The sequence below is a fragment of the Phaenicophaeus curvirostris genome, chromosome 1 (assembly GCF_032191515.1).
Source record: "Phaenicophaeus curvirostris isolate KB17595 chromosome 1, BPBGC_Pcur_1.0, whole genome shotgun sequence".
In the NCBI taxonomy this organism is placed as follows: Eukaryota; Metazoa; Chordata; class Aves; order Cuculiformes; family Cuculidae; genus Phaenicophaeus; species Phaenicophaeus curvirostris.
The window spans coordinates 197,545,902-197,561,147 of record NC_091392.1 but is presented as its reverse complement, the minus strand read 5'-3'; the positions used below and the strand labels follow the sequence as shown (position 1 = coordinate 197,561,147).

The window sequence follows — 15,246 nt, the reverse complement described above, 5'->3', positions numbered from 1 at the left end:
GGCAAATGCAATCACTCGGCTATCCTCACTGGACCTCCCATTTGATAAAAGCTGTTTCCAAATGTCTCCCTTCTATTAAGCATCTGTGCATCCTCAGACAGACATTTCTGCATCTTTCAAGGTTGAGGTTCACTTCATTTTTTTCTCTGTTTTCCTAACGCCTAAAACCACAGACCCAACTTACAAGGAGACTCAGGTCTAAATAGCTTAAAAAATGAAGGCATGCTGACAGACTAGTTGTCCCATGGTGTCTCCTCTTACATCTATTGATTCATTTGGGGTAAGAATGTGCTTCTTATACTGTGTCTCTGCCAAAAAAAAAAAAAAAGGCAAGAAGCAACCGCTGATAAACAAAGTGCTGATTTGGCCGGGTTCTGCCTAAGAGGTTCAAAGATTTAGTTTTATCTTACACAGATGGAAGAAATGTTTTTATACACTGAGACCTCCCAGCAAATGCTCTTATCGCTTCCAGAAGATCACAATAAAGTAAGCCTGGACCATCTATGTCACATGAAAGTCGAGGGTCCAGCAGGATGTTACCTATTTTTCTTTTATACCTGCACCCAGTGTAACTTTCTGTTGCCAGTTCAGAAGCCTGCAGCTCTTTCCTTCACTCTCCCAGCTGTTTGCCAGCTCACTGCTTTGATCAAAAGCATCTCAAGGCAGCAGTGAGCAGCCTGCACAGTCCTCTGACCCTGCAGGTGCAATGTCTTGCAGTCCTTGTTAACATGTCCTTGCTGAATTTCCTCCCATGGTCTCTCACGGGATGAGATTACCTCTAAAGTGCTATTGCAGGTCTATAATCTCTGTGAGTTTTTAACTCTGGTGTTTTTTTATCTTTTCTTCAGCAGAAGACACAGTCAGGCATGTTGTTGAGTCCAAAAAGACATCAAAGAAAAAGGATGAGGAGAAAGAAAAATGTAAACCCCCTGTATAAAGCATTTCAGAGTACTCATGTAGCATATTAAAGAGCAAAAGGAGCTTTCTGGCTCCTATCTGGCTGTTGTTGCAATTGCTAATGTAGTTTTGTTCCATTATTAATGACACCAGAAAGAGAAATCAGGCCTTCCAGACAAACTTAAGAGACTCTCCGACAGCAATGAGAAAGAAGGTAAAAAAATCCTTAAAATAATGGAAATAAGCAAAGGAAAGGGGAAGGGAAACTTAAAATACTGAGCATGTAGCAATAAAAACCTGTGGATGTCTACAGCAGTGTAGGGATGGTAAACTGAACCTTTTACGAAGCTTGTAATTCACTCCCAGACCCTGGTGGTTTAAGGGCACTTTGTAAGTAAACAAGAAAAAACTAAGTTCTTGCAGCCTGTGCTATATTGTTTGATACATTCATGTTTTCTAGAACTGCTGTCTGACAAGCAGAGAAAAATAAAACCAGAAAAGCAACATTATTGAATAAAAAGTCTATTACCCAGAGCACCATATCATTAGCCTCATAAACCTGTGGTTGAACAGCATTTCAATAAAAGTTTTGTTAGGAAAATACAGCAGGAACATGCCAACATAGGTAATCTCAGATCCAACATTCCAGCCTGATTTTCCTTTAAATGTACTCTGAGTTAGCCACTAAATCAGCATCCCTGCAGAAGAGCAGGGCAGGGTGCACTCCTTGGCTCTCACCCAGCAGAAACAGCTCCGCAGCTGAACCCTTATGCTGATGCTCAAGCACCAAAGCCCAGGACCCACCACCAGCTTGTCTGCAGCATCTTCTTCAAATCCCATCCTAACAGTAGGAGAGATGTCCTGAAGATAATCCCCCATTGCATTTAGGATGCTGGGAGGCAGGCAAATGCTGGGGGTGCGGGAGCCTGCCCCAAACACACCCCCTGCCCTCTACCCTCTGCTGCCAGTGGGCTCCCACCTTGCCCAAAGTGCTTACCCGTTGCTGTCGTTTCACATCCAGCTGTAAATCTGCTTAAGAGAAACTTCTTCCCTTGCAGAGGGGACGTTTGCAGCACAGCAGGAGAAAGCGTTGCTTGCAAGGGTTCTCAGGGAGAGAAGAAACAGACAGCTTTCAGATAAACAGGATTTCTAAAAATCTAATTAAACACTTTCTTAATACTGGGCATTTTGTCATACGCATCACTGTATTTCTTGAGGTGCAGTTCATATCAAAAAAACCCAACCTCCAGACATTTTATAATTTCCCCTAAAAGAGAAGGAATCTAAAAGCTTTTTTGCTGTTAATTATTGATGCTGAAAACAAACACTCATTTCTTATCCCAGGAGTGAATATTTGACCTATACTGCAAAGCCAAAATTGCCAATATTTGGGAATAGCTCCAGATCTGGATTACAATTTAATGAACATCTGTCTTTCCAATAGAGCGGATTCATTCAAAGCAACCAGTGTGACAGATTTTTAAATTACTCAAAGTCTAATTTTATTTTATATGAGCATATACCCTATAGGTTGTGCTGCTAAAATAGATCAACAGGCCAAAAGCTCAAAAATAATTTAAATAAAAGTTTAAAGAAATTTTTTAAAAAAGAGAATTACATGAACTTATATTGCCATGGGACCTTCTTTAATGCTTTGAGGAATAAAATTGTGATGAAGCAATGGCATGAGAAAAAAATTTTGCCTCTAGGAATCTCATTTTCAGCAGGGACACCCAGACTGGTGTTGGCTGGACACAGCAGAGGGAATTTGACCAAGCACAGGAGCAGCTCACACAGATCGGGGGGAGGAGAAGCACTCTGTAGGCTGCCTTTGCAGATGAAGTGCAACCATGCTGTTAGGCACCCCCAGAACCACAGAAGGCTGCAAAACCTGCGTAAGATGACATATTTTGGGCAGTCTGTCTTCACTGACCTCTCCTCCCCCTGTTCCTTCACCCAACTCCCATTGCTGAAGTTTCAAGAGATGCACCCACAGTCAGGGACGCCTGAATGCACCCTGAATAAAAAATGGACCCTTGAGTCCATGCAGATCGCAGCCCCTCTCGCCCAGGCCTGACCTACGTCCTGTGAAGTCCCCCCTGAGACTTGCAAGTAGGAAACCCTCATGTCACGTCAAAGCTTCCACCCAGCTACACGTGATGGCGTCATAGAATCATAGAATCGCCAGGTTGGAAAAGACCCACCAGATCATCAAGTCCAACCATTCCTGTGAATCACTGAACCAACACTCATTGAAAAGCCTGAGTGGGAGCAGATCCCCTCTAGTCAAGCCCTGAGGAAGCCCAGCACCACTCTCACTCACTCGTGTGCCCAGGGCTGGGCTTTGGCCACCCAGACCATTGCAGGGCTCAGTTGTCATCCTTACAGACAAGCAGTACGTAGGGAGACCTGCATCAGTCCATACAGCGCAGTGGGAGACGCAGCTGCCTGGTGGCAGATCCCCGGGTGCACGGGGAGTTGCCCTTTCCTTCCACCCACCTAGAGAAGCTTGTGCTTCCAGCAGACTTAGATGTCTGTCTTTTATCCATACCTTACCAAAGAAAATCTGAGGAGAGGGAAATATGAAGAAGATGGGGGTGGAAGATCTGCAAAAAGGCCACCCCGGCGCATCACCCTTTTGCCAGTCGGACGGGTGGCTCTCCTGTTAGTACCTATGGCCTCTGGCAGCATCCACACTTGAGCAGAGGTGACTTTTCAGGATTTTCTAATCATGTTTCTCCCTAGATCACATTGTCCTGTGCTTTCTGAGAGAAGGACAAACCATTTGGGGATCTACTCTGGAAGGGAGAGAGGACCACATCATGTTTGTGCTGGGTACAGTGGGATGGGAACTGAGCTCATTTTCCAGCACAGCCACGAAGGAAGGAATAAATCATTATGTTAAGGGAATGAATTAACTTAAGCAATAATAAGAATAATAAGAATCAAATCTTGGCCAGCTTGCAGTTAAAGAGAATGTGATTGTAACAGGAGCTTAGCTTGTTTACTAGTTGAAACAAGGAACAAATCAAGTATTGAAAGGACAGTCTCACCAGTCCTGCAGGATGAACATAGGACAGACCTGAGCTTACCAAGAGGACACAATGAGAAAGGAGATAAAGACTGTCAGAGGCTTCTCAAGACACAAAGAAATTGTGATGTGCATACAAGAGTGGGTGCTAAGCTATGATAATAAGTTCCTGGAAAAATGATGGACGTGTAATGTGGAATCTATATGAATATGTATGGAATCTATATGACTATGTATGGAATTTATACGAATATGTATGTTTAAGCAGTACAAAAGTCACTAACCAGTCTCAATAGTGGGACACATGAAGTGCATACCCCAACGCCGCTTATTAAAATAATTACCTGCTTAATAACCTAAGTGGCATTGATTACTGAGTTTGGCATTTTCACGGCATCCTGGGGTCAGCTGTGATGGTCCCTGGGGACAGACATTCTGGTGCCCAGCCTCACCATTCCACCTACAGCATCACCTGAGTCCTTGGGGCAGTGAAGTAATTTTTAACACTGAAGGAAGAAATAAATCACACAGAATCACATAGAATCACTAGGTTGGAAAGGATCTACTGGATCATCAAGTCCAACTATTCTTATCAATCACTAAACCATGCCCCTCAGCACCTCATCCACCCATCTTTTAAATACCTCTTAGGAAGGTGACTCCACGACCACCCTGGGCAGCCTCTGACAGTGCTCAATGACCCTTCCTGTGAAAAAAATTTTCCTGATGTCCAGCCTGAATCATTATGTCAGGGGAATGAATTAGCTCAAGCAATAATAAGAATAATAAGAATCAAATCTTGGCTAGCTTGCGGTAAGAAAGAATGTGATTGTAACAGGAGTTCAGCTTGTTTATTAGTTGAAGCAAGAAATCAAAGAAATCTTAAAGAAACTTGTCTCTGACTGATGCTCCAAGCTGAGGAAAAGGCCGAAACAAAGAACAAATGTGAGCTCACCAAGAGGACACAATGAGGAAGGAGAGAAGATAAAGAGCATCAGAGGATTCTGAAAACACAAAGGAACTGTGGTGTACGGAGCAGGTGGTGTGATAATGAGTTCTACGTACGTTTAACCAATGTGATAATGAGTTTTATGTAAGTTTAATCAACGTTTCCTACAATCTATATGAATATGTATGTTTAACCAGTGTAAAAGCCCTCAGCGGACACACATACAAGGTGAAGCAAGTCCAGAGAAGAGCAACAAAGCTGGTGAAGGGGCTGGAGAGCAGGTCTTATGAGGAGCAGCTGAGAGAGCTGGGGTTGTTTAGCCTGGAGAAGAGGAGGCTGAGGGGTGACCTCATTGCTCTCTACAACTACCTGAAAGGAGGTTGTAGAGAGGAGGGTGCTGGCCTCTTCTCCCAAGTGACAGGGGACAGGACAAGAGGGAATGGCCTCAAGCTCCACCAGGGGAGGTTCAGGCTTGACATTAGGAAAAATATTTCACGGAAAGGGTGATTGGGCACTGGAACAGGCTGCCCAGGGAGGTGGTTGAGTCACCTTCCCTGGAGGGGTTTAAGGGACGGGTGGATGAGGTGCTGAGGGACATGGGTTAGTATTTGCTAGGAGTGGTTGGACTCGATGATACAGTGGGTCTTTTCCAACCTGGTGATTCCATGATTCTATGAAATAACTCCCTGTGTGTCCGACGTCGCATTAAAGAAATATCTGCTTAATAATCTAATTGAGTATTGAGCTTGTTTTTTTCAGGCACCCCGGGGTCGGCCGCGCTGGTCCCTGGGGGCAGGGAGGCCCCTTCCCAGCGTCGCCATCCCCCCCGCCCCAGCGCCGGAGTCCTCGGGGCAGCGAAGTCACGTTTAACCCCCCAGGTCGGTCTCGGCCGCGGACACGCGTTCCCCGCTCGATCGAGGGAGGCGGGAGGAGCGAGGATGCCGGGCCGGGGGCCGCCCCCTCGCCGCCCGGCGCCGCTCGCCTCCCGGCGATGGCAGCGCTCCCCCTCCGTCGGCCGATCGCACCCTCCGCCCGCGCCGGGGGATCGCGGCGCAGAGGGCGAGGGAGGAGAGGAGCGAGGAGGAGCGGTGGGGCAGCGCCGGCCTCCCCCCTGGCGCCGCGGCGGCTCCGCGCTGGGCGCGCTGCGGGGCGTCCTGGGCACCGCCAGCCTCTGCCTGGCCGCCGGCTGGGCCCTGCACAGTGAGTGCCCTGCCGCCCCCAGCCCCTCTTCCCCCGCTCAATCCTCCTCCTCCTCTTCCTGCTCCTCTTCCCCTTCGTCCCCTTTCTCCTTTTCCCCCTCTTCCTCCTCTTCCCCCTCTTCACACTCTTCCTCCTCTTCCCCCTCTGGATCCTCTTCCTCCTCCTCGACTTCCTCCTCTTATTCTTCCCCCTTCTCCTTCTTCCTTTCTTCTCTTCCCCCTCTTTTTCCTCCTCTTCCTTCTCCTCTTCCCTCTCTTCACACTCTTCCTCTTTCTCCTCTCCCCTTCCTTCATCCTCCTCTTCCCCCCATCTTCGTCCTCCTCTTTCCCCTCTCTTCCTTCTCCTCTTTCTCCCATCTTCTTCCCCCTCTTACCCCCCTCTTCACACTCTTCACACTCTTCCTCCTCCTCCTCTTTCTCCTTTTCCCCCTCTTGATCCTTTTCCTCCTCTTACTCTTCCCCCTTCCCCTTCCCCCTCTTCCCCCTCTTCCCCCTCTTCCCCCTCTTCCCCCTCTTCCCCCTCTTCCCCCCCTTTCTCCTCCTTTTTCTCCTCCTCTCCCCCCTCTTCACACTCTTCCTCTTTCTCCTTTTCCCCCCTCTTCATCCTCCTCTTTCCCCCCTCTTCATCCTCCTCTTCCCCCCCTCTTCATCCTCCTCTTTCCCCCTCTTTGTCCTCCTCTTTCCCCTCTTCTTGGTCCTCCTCTTTCCTCTGCTTCATCCTCCTCTTTCCCCTCCTCTTCCCCCCCTTTCCCTTCTCCTTTCCCTCTCCCTCCCCCTCCTCCTTTCCCTCTCCCTCCCCCTCCTCCTTTCCTTCTTCCTCCCCCTCCTCCTCCTCCAGCCCGGAGAGCTGCTGGGAGAGGTTGTGTTCAGGGTTTAGGGGGCTCCGAGCAGGTTTGGGGTTGCTCGGGGGAGCTGAGCGCTGCCAGCCAGGCTGCGGGACGAGGGCGATGAGCTGTTCCCACCGGCTTTCCCAGCAGCAGAGGGGCTTTGGCAAGACCAGGTGCAATCTGTGGGGACTTGAAGCTTCTCTGGGTGGGTGGAAGGAAAGGGCAACTGGTGCAGGTCTCTGTATGTACTGCTTGTCTGTGAGGATGACAGCTGAGCTCCACTGAGGTCTGGGTGGCCAAAGCCCAGCCCTGGGCACAGGAACGAGTGGACGTGGTGCTGGGCTTCCTCAGGGCTTGTCTAGAGGGGATCTGCTCCCACTCAGGCTTTTCAACGAGTGTGACGCAGCCGGGTGGAAGCTGTGACTTGACATAGAATCATAGAATCACCAGGTTGGAAAAGACCCATCGGATCATCGAGTCCAATCATCCCCATTAATCACTAAACCATGTCCCTCAGCACCTTATCCACCCGTCCCTTAAACCCCTCCAGAGAAGGTGACTCAACCCACTCCCTGGGCAGCCTCTGCCAGTGCCCAATGACCCTTTCCAGGGGGGACTTCACAGGACTTTGGCCAGGCCTTGGCAAGAGAGGCTGCGATCTGCATGGACTCAAGGGTCCATCTTTTATTCAGGGTGCAGTAAAATCTCCAGCGTCCCTGACTGTGGGTGCATCTCTTGAAACTTCAGCAGTGGGAGTCAGATGAAGGAACAGGGGGAGGAGAGGTCAGTGAAGACAGACTGCCCAAAATATGTCATCTTAAGCAAGTTTTGCAGCCTTCTGTGGTTCTGGGGGTGCCTGACAGCACGGTTGCACTTCATCTGCAAGGCAGCCTACAGAGTGCTTCTCCTCCCCCCGATTTGTGTGAGCTGCTCCTGTGCTTGGTCAAATCCCCTCTGCTGTGTCCGGCCAACATCACATCTGGGTTTCCCTGCTGAAACTGAGATCCCCAGTGGCAAGGAAACAAATCCTGGTGTACCCGCCCAAAGGGCTTCGGGTCAGGCTGGGAAATGAGGTGGTGAAGGGAGAAGGTGGATTTCAGGCCAGGACACCATGGGGGGTGAGTGGGGCTGGGGCAGCACGCAGAGAGGTGGCCGGTCCCCTCCAAGGGAGGGTGAGAGAGGAGGCTGCAGCCAAGCCATCTCCGTCATCAAGGTGACGGACCAGCAGGACACTGAAGGGTGGAGGACTTGTGCCCTGGAGTTTAAGAGCTCCACTTTAGAGCTGTCCCCCCGTTTTAGAGGTCCTGTTGCCAGCCCTTTACCACCCCACTGCATTGCTACAGCCAGGGCTGGCACTCAGACCCACGCCTCCAGCTTTGACTCTTGGCCAAGCGAGCACTTCGGAGTGCTGTGGCGTGCCCGGGACAACAAACTCGCCACACATCCAGCAGCGCTGGTACCCACCCCTCCTTGGTGCATGTTTTATTGGGCATGAAGGGTCTGGTTGTGCAACCCACAGCGCGCAGTGGCTCTGCGCAGGGCACTGCAGGAGGGTGTGATGTTTGCTCTCAAGGCTGATGCAGCTCTGTTTGGGTTACACCAGTTCAGGTGATCCAGGCGGACTGCATATTAAAATATTTTTGAGTGGTTATTGCATTGCCTTTTTTGGCTTTGTGTGCTAAATAGGAACAGAACGTGCTTGCAAACAATTTATTGGAAGGATTGGGGGTTTTTTTTGACATTTACCTTGCAATCACATATTCAAAACAAAGCCATGCCTTTATCAAAACATAAAAGGTTCACTGTGGTGAGACACTCTGCTCCTGTCTAGTCAGAAACAGAGCAAAAGGCCTTTAAAATAAACACATGGAGCAGAAAACAATTAGAACAATTTGCAGCGATTACCGGAGGTTCCCGTCTGTTCTGTTTCTCTGGCTGGCACAGGCCCCTCTTTTCCAGCTCTGGTTAGTCTCCTGCATACAGGCTGAACTGCAAACCACAGCTCTGCTGAGGATGCACCAGGTTACCCAGAAAGCGTGATGACCCTGCAAGGGGACCCCACAGCCCGAGCATGACAAGTTACCCACGAAGGGGCAGTCTTAAGAGTCTTATCCTGGAAAAAGCCTAGATCCAATCTGGCTGGCGCCAGAGAGGCCCATAGAGGCTGGGGCCTTCTGCTGTGCTGTTCCCATAGTTGAGGACCTGGGAATCATACTGGTGTCTCAAGCTTCCCTGTCTTATCACAATGAGCAGAGTTTCTGAATTCTGCTACAGATCACAAATAGAGTAACATTGGTTTGTTATTCATTTATCCATCTCTCCACATTTGTGATTGCTCTGAGGTTTTGCTGTCCATGGGGCAGTCTCTTATATTTAATAGAATTTTTTAAAAATAATTTCTTTCTCTTGGAGACTTTTTTTCCCCCTTTTTAACCATTCTTTTCCCTGAATTCTCTGCAGAACTTCCAGGAGCATCCCCAGGGGTCCATCGTTGTGCTTCAGCATAGCTGAAGGTCTTGTCCTTCCTCCCTGCTGGGTTAGACACATTTGCAGCTTAGCATTATTTTTTCTGTTCTGCTCTTCCACCCAAGCTGTTCCCACAGTATGAGAGGAGAGCAGCTGAGCTGCTCCAAGCCAGACGAGAAAAATGTATTCACAGCAGTGAGGCTTACTGTGTGCTTTATCTGTCTTTTGTCTGGTCTGATTTTTGCAGGCAGATAACAGGATTTCAGCCTCTAGCCAAGTGTTTCAAACATGCCACTAATTATAAAATAGAAAAATGTATGCCAATTGAAATTCAAATGTTTGGTGTTCATCCCAATCTTCATGCAGAAATACCCACACACAAGCAGAAATTATTGCAGTTACACATTAAACTAAATGGTGAGTTCAGTTTCACAGTGTTATGAACAGCTCTGTAATCACATCAGTGGGAACTGAGTGAGAATGAAATATTCTTTCACATGCATTTTTGCCTGGAAATCATCAGGAACATGGAGTCCCTGGCTTTGCATGCAACTGGGTGCCTTTGGCTATATGTGATTTATCTGCACTGGCATATAACTGGCTGCCTTTACGCAGCTGTTGTCTCAAGCATTGATTATGCTTCCTTAAAACATGATGAAGTCTTTGCCAAGTCTTCACATACTTACATCTGCTACAGTTCTTCCTTTCTGGGGATGGTAATTAATTAATACAACAAGTTGCCTTGGCCATGGTGATTAAGTTTTCCATTTAAATGCAGGATTTTAAAGGAAAGACAGTTACTGATGAATACAAAAAGCATTCCTCGATTTTCAGAAAATGTTATGTTCCCTTCCCTCAAAAGATTCTTCCAAACTCTCCACATGGATATTGAACCACTGAAGCATGTGCAGTTACTTGTCCTGTATGGTGGAAACATTTCTCGTGACTATCACTGTTTAAAAATGTGTATTTAGTCTTTAAGTATGTATGTTGCTTTCATAGTCAGAAAGAGAAACTGCAGGGCATAATCCATCCTCTCCTAAAACAGACCTCTGTGATGGTACAATGAATCTTTCCCACATCCACAAGAGGTCCCATCTGGCCCAACACAGTTGGTGCAGCATCATCTCCACACTCATCATCTTCCTTTGTCTTTCAGCTCCTGGGGGAGTATCATTAGTTGTCCCACAGCACAACATCAATGCAACAGTGGCACAAAACATCTTGCTCTCCGTTGAATACTCTTGCAGAGGTGTCGCCACTGTTGAATGGAAGCACGTGTCGAGCTGGGGCACCACCAAAATTGTTGAGTGGAAAAGTGGGAACTATGTCAACATATCAACGGTGTACAAGGACAGAGTGACTACTTTTGAAAATGGCTCTATACAGCTTCTGAACGTGGGCATGAAAGATGCTGGCTACTATTTTATCACTGTAACAGAGGAGTATGGGACCAACACCTATGGCACCATCATAGTCAATGTTTATGGTAGGAACTAGATGGGAGTTCTTGACTTTACTCTATGTTTAAATGTTAATCTGCTCGTAATCAGTTTTATATTTTTCTCTGTCTTCCTTGCAGAGATTATCTATGAAGATTTACATTTTGTAGCAGTTCTATTTGCATTTCTTGCTGCAGTAGCTGCCATTTTGATCTGCTTCATGTGGCTATGTAATAAATCTCTGCATCTCTTCCAGAAGAAGACAACACACAAACTCACAGGTACCTCTCTAAGAATGCAGTCAAAGTATAGGGCTTTCAAGTCTGAATTTTGAGCCTAAAATTCATGTGATTTGAGCCATAAAGGTGCTAGGCAGGGACATTGAGAAACAATACTGGAAGGGCTCAATTTACTTATCCTGTTCAACTCTTCACTAGTAGAGGCAACTGAGTAATTACAGGTTTTAGTTGCAGCACAATTCACAGGATAGTCTACCTTAAACATCAGAAATGACAAAACACTTCCCAACATTGCTAACTGCAAAACTTGGGGAGAAAAGGCTGGAGCTGCAATAATCCGCCATCAGAGAGTGAGTCAATGCTCTCAGGGTCTGCACCAGAAGGGTATCTTCTAGGGGAAAATACTCAAATGGCCCTTGGGCGTGGCTCCCATCTCCCTTCATGGAGAACTGCACCTCTTCATCTCATCTCATCCGCCCCTTTCACCTGTACTCATGTTTGAGCCAGTTGGAGACTTCATTGAACACTGACTAATATCAAAACGAGACTTCTAGCGGGTGCCAAAGACGCCAGTCATGAAAAGCAGATCAAGGGAACCCAAGGGCTGCACATTCGCATATTAGAGAAGAAACCCAAGCCACAGTGGGGACAATACTGCCCAGGCAGCGAGACAAGGTGCCACACTACAGGCCTGGGCTCTAGGCAAATGCTCAGAACAGGAGGCTTCTTTTAGCACTTCAAAACATGTCGGGTGCTTACCTCCCTTCTTTGTAAGTGGAAATCCACTAGTGCTTTCTTGGCCTGTAGGTAAAAGGTGTGTGTTTCTTCTCTAATAAGTGCTGCTTAAGCTGCTACATTACTACAAGCAGACAAAGTATCAATATTTTACTTAGACTGACACATATACTCAAGAATCCTAAGTTTCATGGCCCAGATTTGGTGTCAGCTCTGCAAAACCTGATACAAGGGCTCAAGCTGTCTCTTCCTTTCTGCTGCTGACCTACTCTAAGGGCTGCCACTGTTTTCATGGTACACACACAGCTCACAAACTTCAGAAGCTATTGAAAATTTTCCTTGCATGACAGAATGTGGAGGCTTTTGTATGGGTAAAGTCTCTCCTTCCTCCAGTTAAAGCCAGTCTACCTGCAGAGCTGAATTTGAACAGTTATTTGGCAGAACTGAGGAAAACGACAGTTCTGGAGGTTTGCTCCATTGTCTCCCAGAACATGATCCAACTTAGGTACCTAACTTCTGCTCCAATTCCACCTTAGAAGGGCCTTTCATTCAAAAGTCCTGGAGAAAGGTGTAAAGATGGGCCCCATGTGCATCAGTTTTCACAGTGCCTTTAATCCTGAACTTGAGGAAACCAGCATCACTATACAGATTGTGAGGGACTATTTATGCAGTTAAATATTTTGAAAAGGTTTATTTAAAACCGGATTGTAGATGAGTAAGCTTGAGCTAGTATTAAGAAGTTCACAGTGTCTCAGCTATTAACACAGCATTGTTAATTTTGGAACGGTGGCCTTCCAATCCATTTGTCAATCAATAATAATATCCTTTTATTTGCAGCAAGCACAACTGAAGAGATTGAATTGGAAACCATGGAGTGTTAGCCAAGGACTGTCTCATAACAAAAATAACAATTCTACCTCAGGAGAAAGTATTGGCAAGGAAAGCAAGAAGAAACCTAAAAGGTAAAATGTTTGTGGCTACTGTTGAAACATCCTGACTTGCAAAGCTAATTGGATGTGAAAGCAGTGTCTGATGGAGCTGTTTTGACCTGTTAAGATTTCATCTGTACTAGCCAAGGTCAAAGTAAAAAAAGAATACACTTTCATGCTCGGCACAAACACGTTTTTGTGGCTAATTACTAAAAACTGCAGCCTTTGTCACTCTTAACAACAACCAACCATGCCTCCAAGATCCACCCATAAAGGACACCTGCGCTTTGGCTACAGCAAATCTCCTGTTACAGACAGAGCTCCATTAGCATCCTTCAACATAGTAAATAATTACAGTATTACATTAAAAATTAATTGCAAGGATTGAATTAATCACAGAAGACAAAAGCATTCTGTACACAAGTGGTACATGCAGTACAGAATGAAGGAATATTTTAGCACTTTCCAGGGATAGTTACCTTTATGTAATACATTGTTAGAAAATCTTGCTGTCTGGTTGCTATTAAAAACATTTTTGTCCATTCTTTCTGACTATTTTATGTCGTTCTCAGAGTTTTATCTCTGATCCACCTGAGAAACTTGTGATCTTATATCCTTCAGCACTACTGGACACCTTGGTGCCTGATCTTATAGCCTGAGAAGAATGAAATTTTGCATAAACAAACAATTATTAGATATTTGAAATGTCAAGGAGATTTTAGCACAGACATTCAAAAGCATGTGATAAATATGTTCCATCATGCTGCATACAGATTTAAAAATAAAGGAGTTATCCCATAAGAAAAGAATTTTGCCTTTGTTTTATCTGGGATTTGGTTGTGTCTAACGGTTAAGTATCTACCTGTTGGATCAGTCTTCTTCAATTAAATGAATCAGCAAAAGAGGGAAGAAGGTGCTTTTGAAGATGTCCAAAATGTGCTCCCATTCATCAAAACTAAGCACTTAGTTATTGACATAGATGAATTTTAAAATGAATTTTAGTTGGAGTGGATCTCCCTCTGGAAACTTCAAAAGCACACCACCTCTCTCCTACAACCAGTAGGTCACCTTGCTAATCGTCAAGTAGCACCAACTGGGTCAGTGACTTTGAGGCTGAAGATATCTTCGTGGATTGTACTACTGTTAATATAGAGTCTTATTTTCATTTGGATTGAATTTAGGGAGGGGTGTTTATACTTAGCTTAATGGGAACTGTGGTATATTTTGGTGGGTTTTGTGTAAAAGGAATTATTGTTTTATGGGATATGGGTCAACTAAAAGCTCTCGTGATTTTTTGTTGTGTGAAATGGACAATAACAAGTGAAGGTAATCTTGTTTTGAAACTGATTCAGGATTGTGGTAAAGTGCAAAATGTTTCTTCTATTATTGCTTGCTTGCCTTCAGTGTTGGCAGAAAATCCAATTCCTTGGAGGGTCTTGATGATTGATCTTAATGAAAGTTGAAAATGTGGAAAAACAGTACGGTAGGGTGGAATAATACACAAGAATATTATAGAATACAGTGGGAAAATAATGGCTCAGTGTTTAATGAGCACGGAGATATTGGACCAAGCCCAGAACGTGAACCACAGATCCAATCTACATGGGTCCGGACAGAACCAAGAACAATAATAGACTTGTGTAATAATATGCCTTGGGATTGTCAAATACCTCAGGTACGGGAGTCACCTTGAATTGGAGCCTGGGAGTATTCTCAAAAGACTAAGGGCTGTATTTTCTTGGGAAATAGTGAGAGAAATTCAGCAACAAATGAAAATATTAGATTAAACTGGAATTGCAGCAAGGTTTATTTTTGTAATAGTACACACCCAGAAGTCCAAAGGTTATTTCCTGCAGTGCGGACTTTAAGATTAGGTTGCATTTTTAGAAACTGCACAACTCTTCTGAATGATACTTGGTCACATTTGACATGTGATGAACCAGGGAGGGACCTTGACTGCAACCAAGAATCAGTAATTGCTTTGGGACTGGTGGTTTGGAGAGTGAAGGAGTTTGGACAACTCACCTCCCTTTATTTGGAGAAGAGAAAGTACTAACCTTATGTCGTCTGTGGAAAGGATCCCCCTTGGAGCGTAGCCTGTGAGGGTGAGTTAAGAGATCAGAGGACTGGCAACATCCAAGTACAGGAACCGTAGGATGGGCTTTAGAATCAATATTTACATCTCATGTATCATCGTTTAGGAATGGATTGGCCAGAAACAATTTAACACTATAAATGGAAACATTGGCAAATGTACACAGTTAGGACTAGAGCAGGTTTCTCAGAATCCCAGTTGGGATTCTAGCAGAGAGAAAAATACGAATGAAGAGTCACCAGATCCATGACTAAACTCTCATCTTAAAGCAGGAGAAAGGGCAAAGCTGAAGCAGTAAGAAGCAGTAAGAAGAGCCAAGGCCATTGCATTCTTCTCCAAGAAGCATCACAGAGAGGAGTCTCTTGTGAAGTTAGAGAAGAAGGTGGTGGAAAATTAGCATAACAGAACTCAAAGCCATCCTCTGTGAAAAGGGGAGG

The 15,246-nt window shown here is 45.8% G+C and overlaps 1 protein-coding gene across 1 annotated transcript; it reads left to right on the top strand.

Annotated features, from left to right (window-relative positions):
* Positions 1–5,815: 5,815 nt before the first annotated feature.
* Positions 5,816–13,438, top strand: VSTM5 (V-set and transmembrane domain containing 5). Its single transcript, XM_069858461.1, has 4 exons — positions 5,816–6,077; positions 10,529–10,858; positions 10,952–11,092; positions 12,623–13,438. Exons 1-4 carry the CDS (start codon positions 5,816–5,818, stop codon positions 12,664–12,666), a joined length of 777 nt encoding a protein of 258 aa, XP_069714562.1. The 3' UTR covers positions 12,667–13,438.
* The last annotated feature ends 1,808 nt before the right edge of the window (positions 13,439–15,246 follow it).

What these genes read in the sequence shown, in the direction of transcription:
- VSTM5 (XM_069858461.1), top strand. Translation starts at nt 5,816, where the DNA reads ATGCCGGGCCGGGGGCCGCCCCCTCGCCGCCCGGCGCCGCTCGCCTCC. An exon ending in CGCCGGCTGGGCCCTGCACA is followed by an intron (nt 6,078 to 10,528) that starts GTGAGTGCCCTG and finishes TTTGTCTTTCAG; the next exon opens with CTCCTGGGGGAGTATCATTA. An exon ending in GACAACACACAAACTCACAG is followed by an intron (nt 11,093 to 12,622) that starts GTACCTCTCTAA and finishes TTTTATTTGCAG; the next exon opens with CAAGCACAACTGAAGAGATT.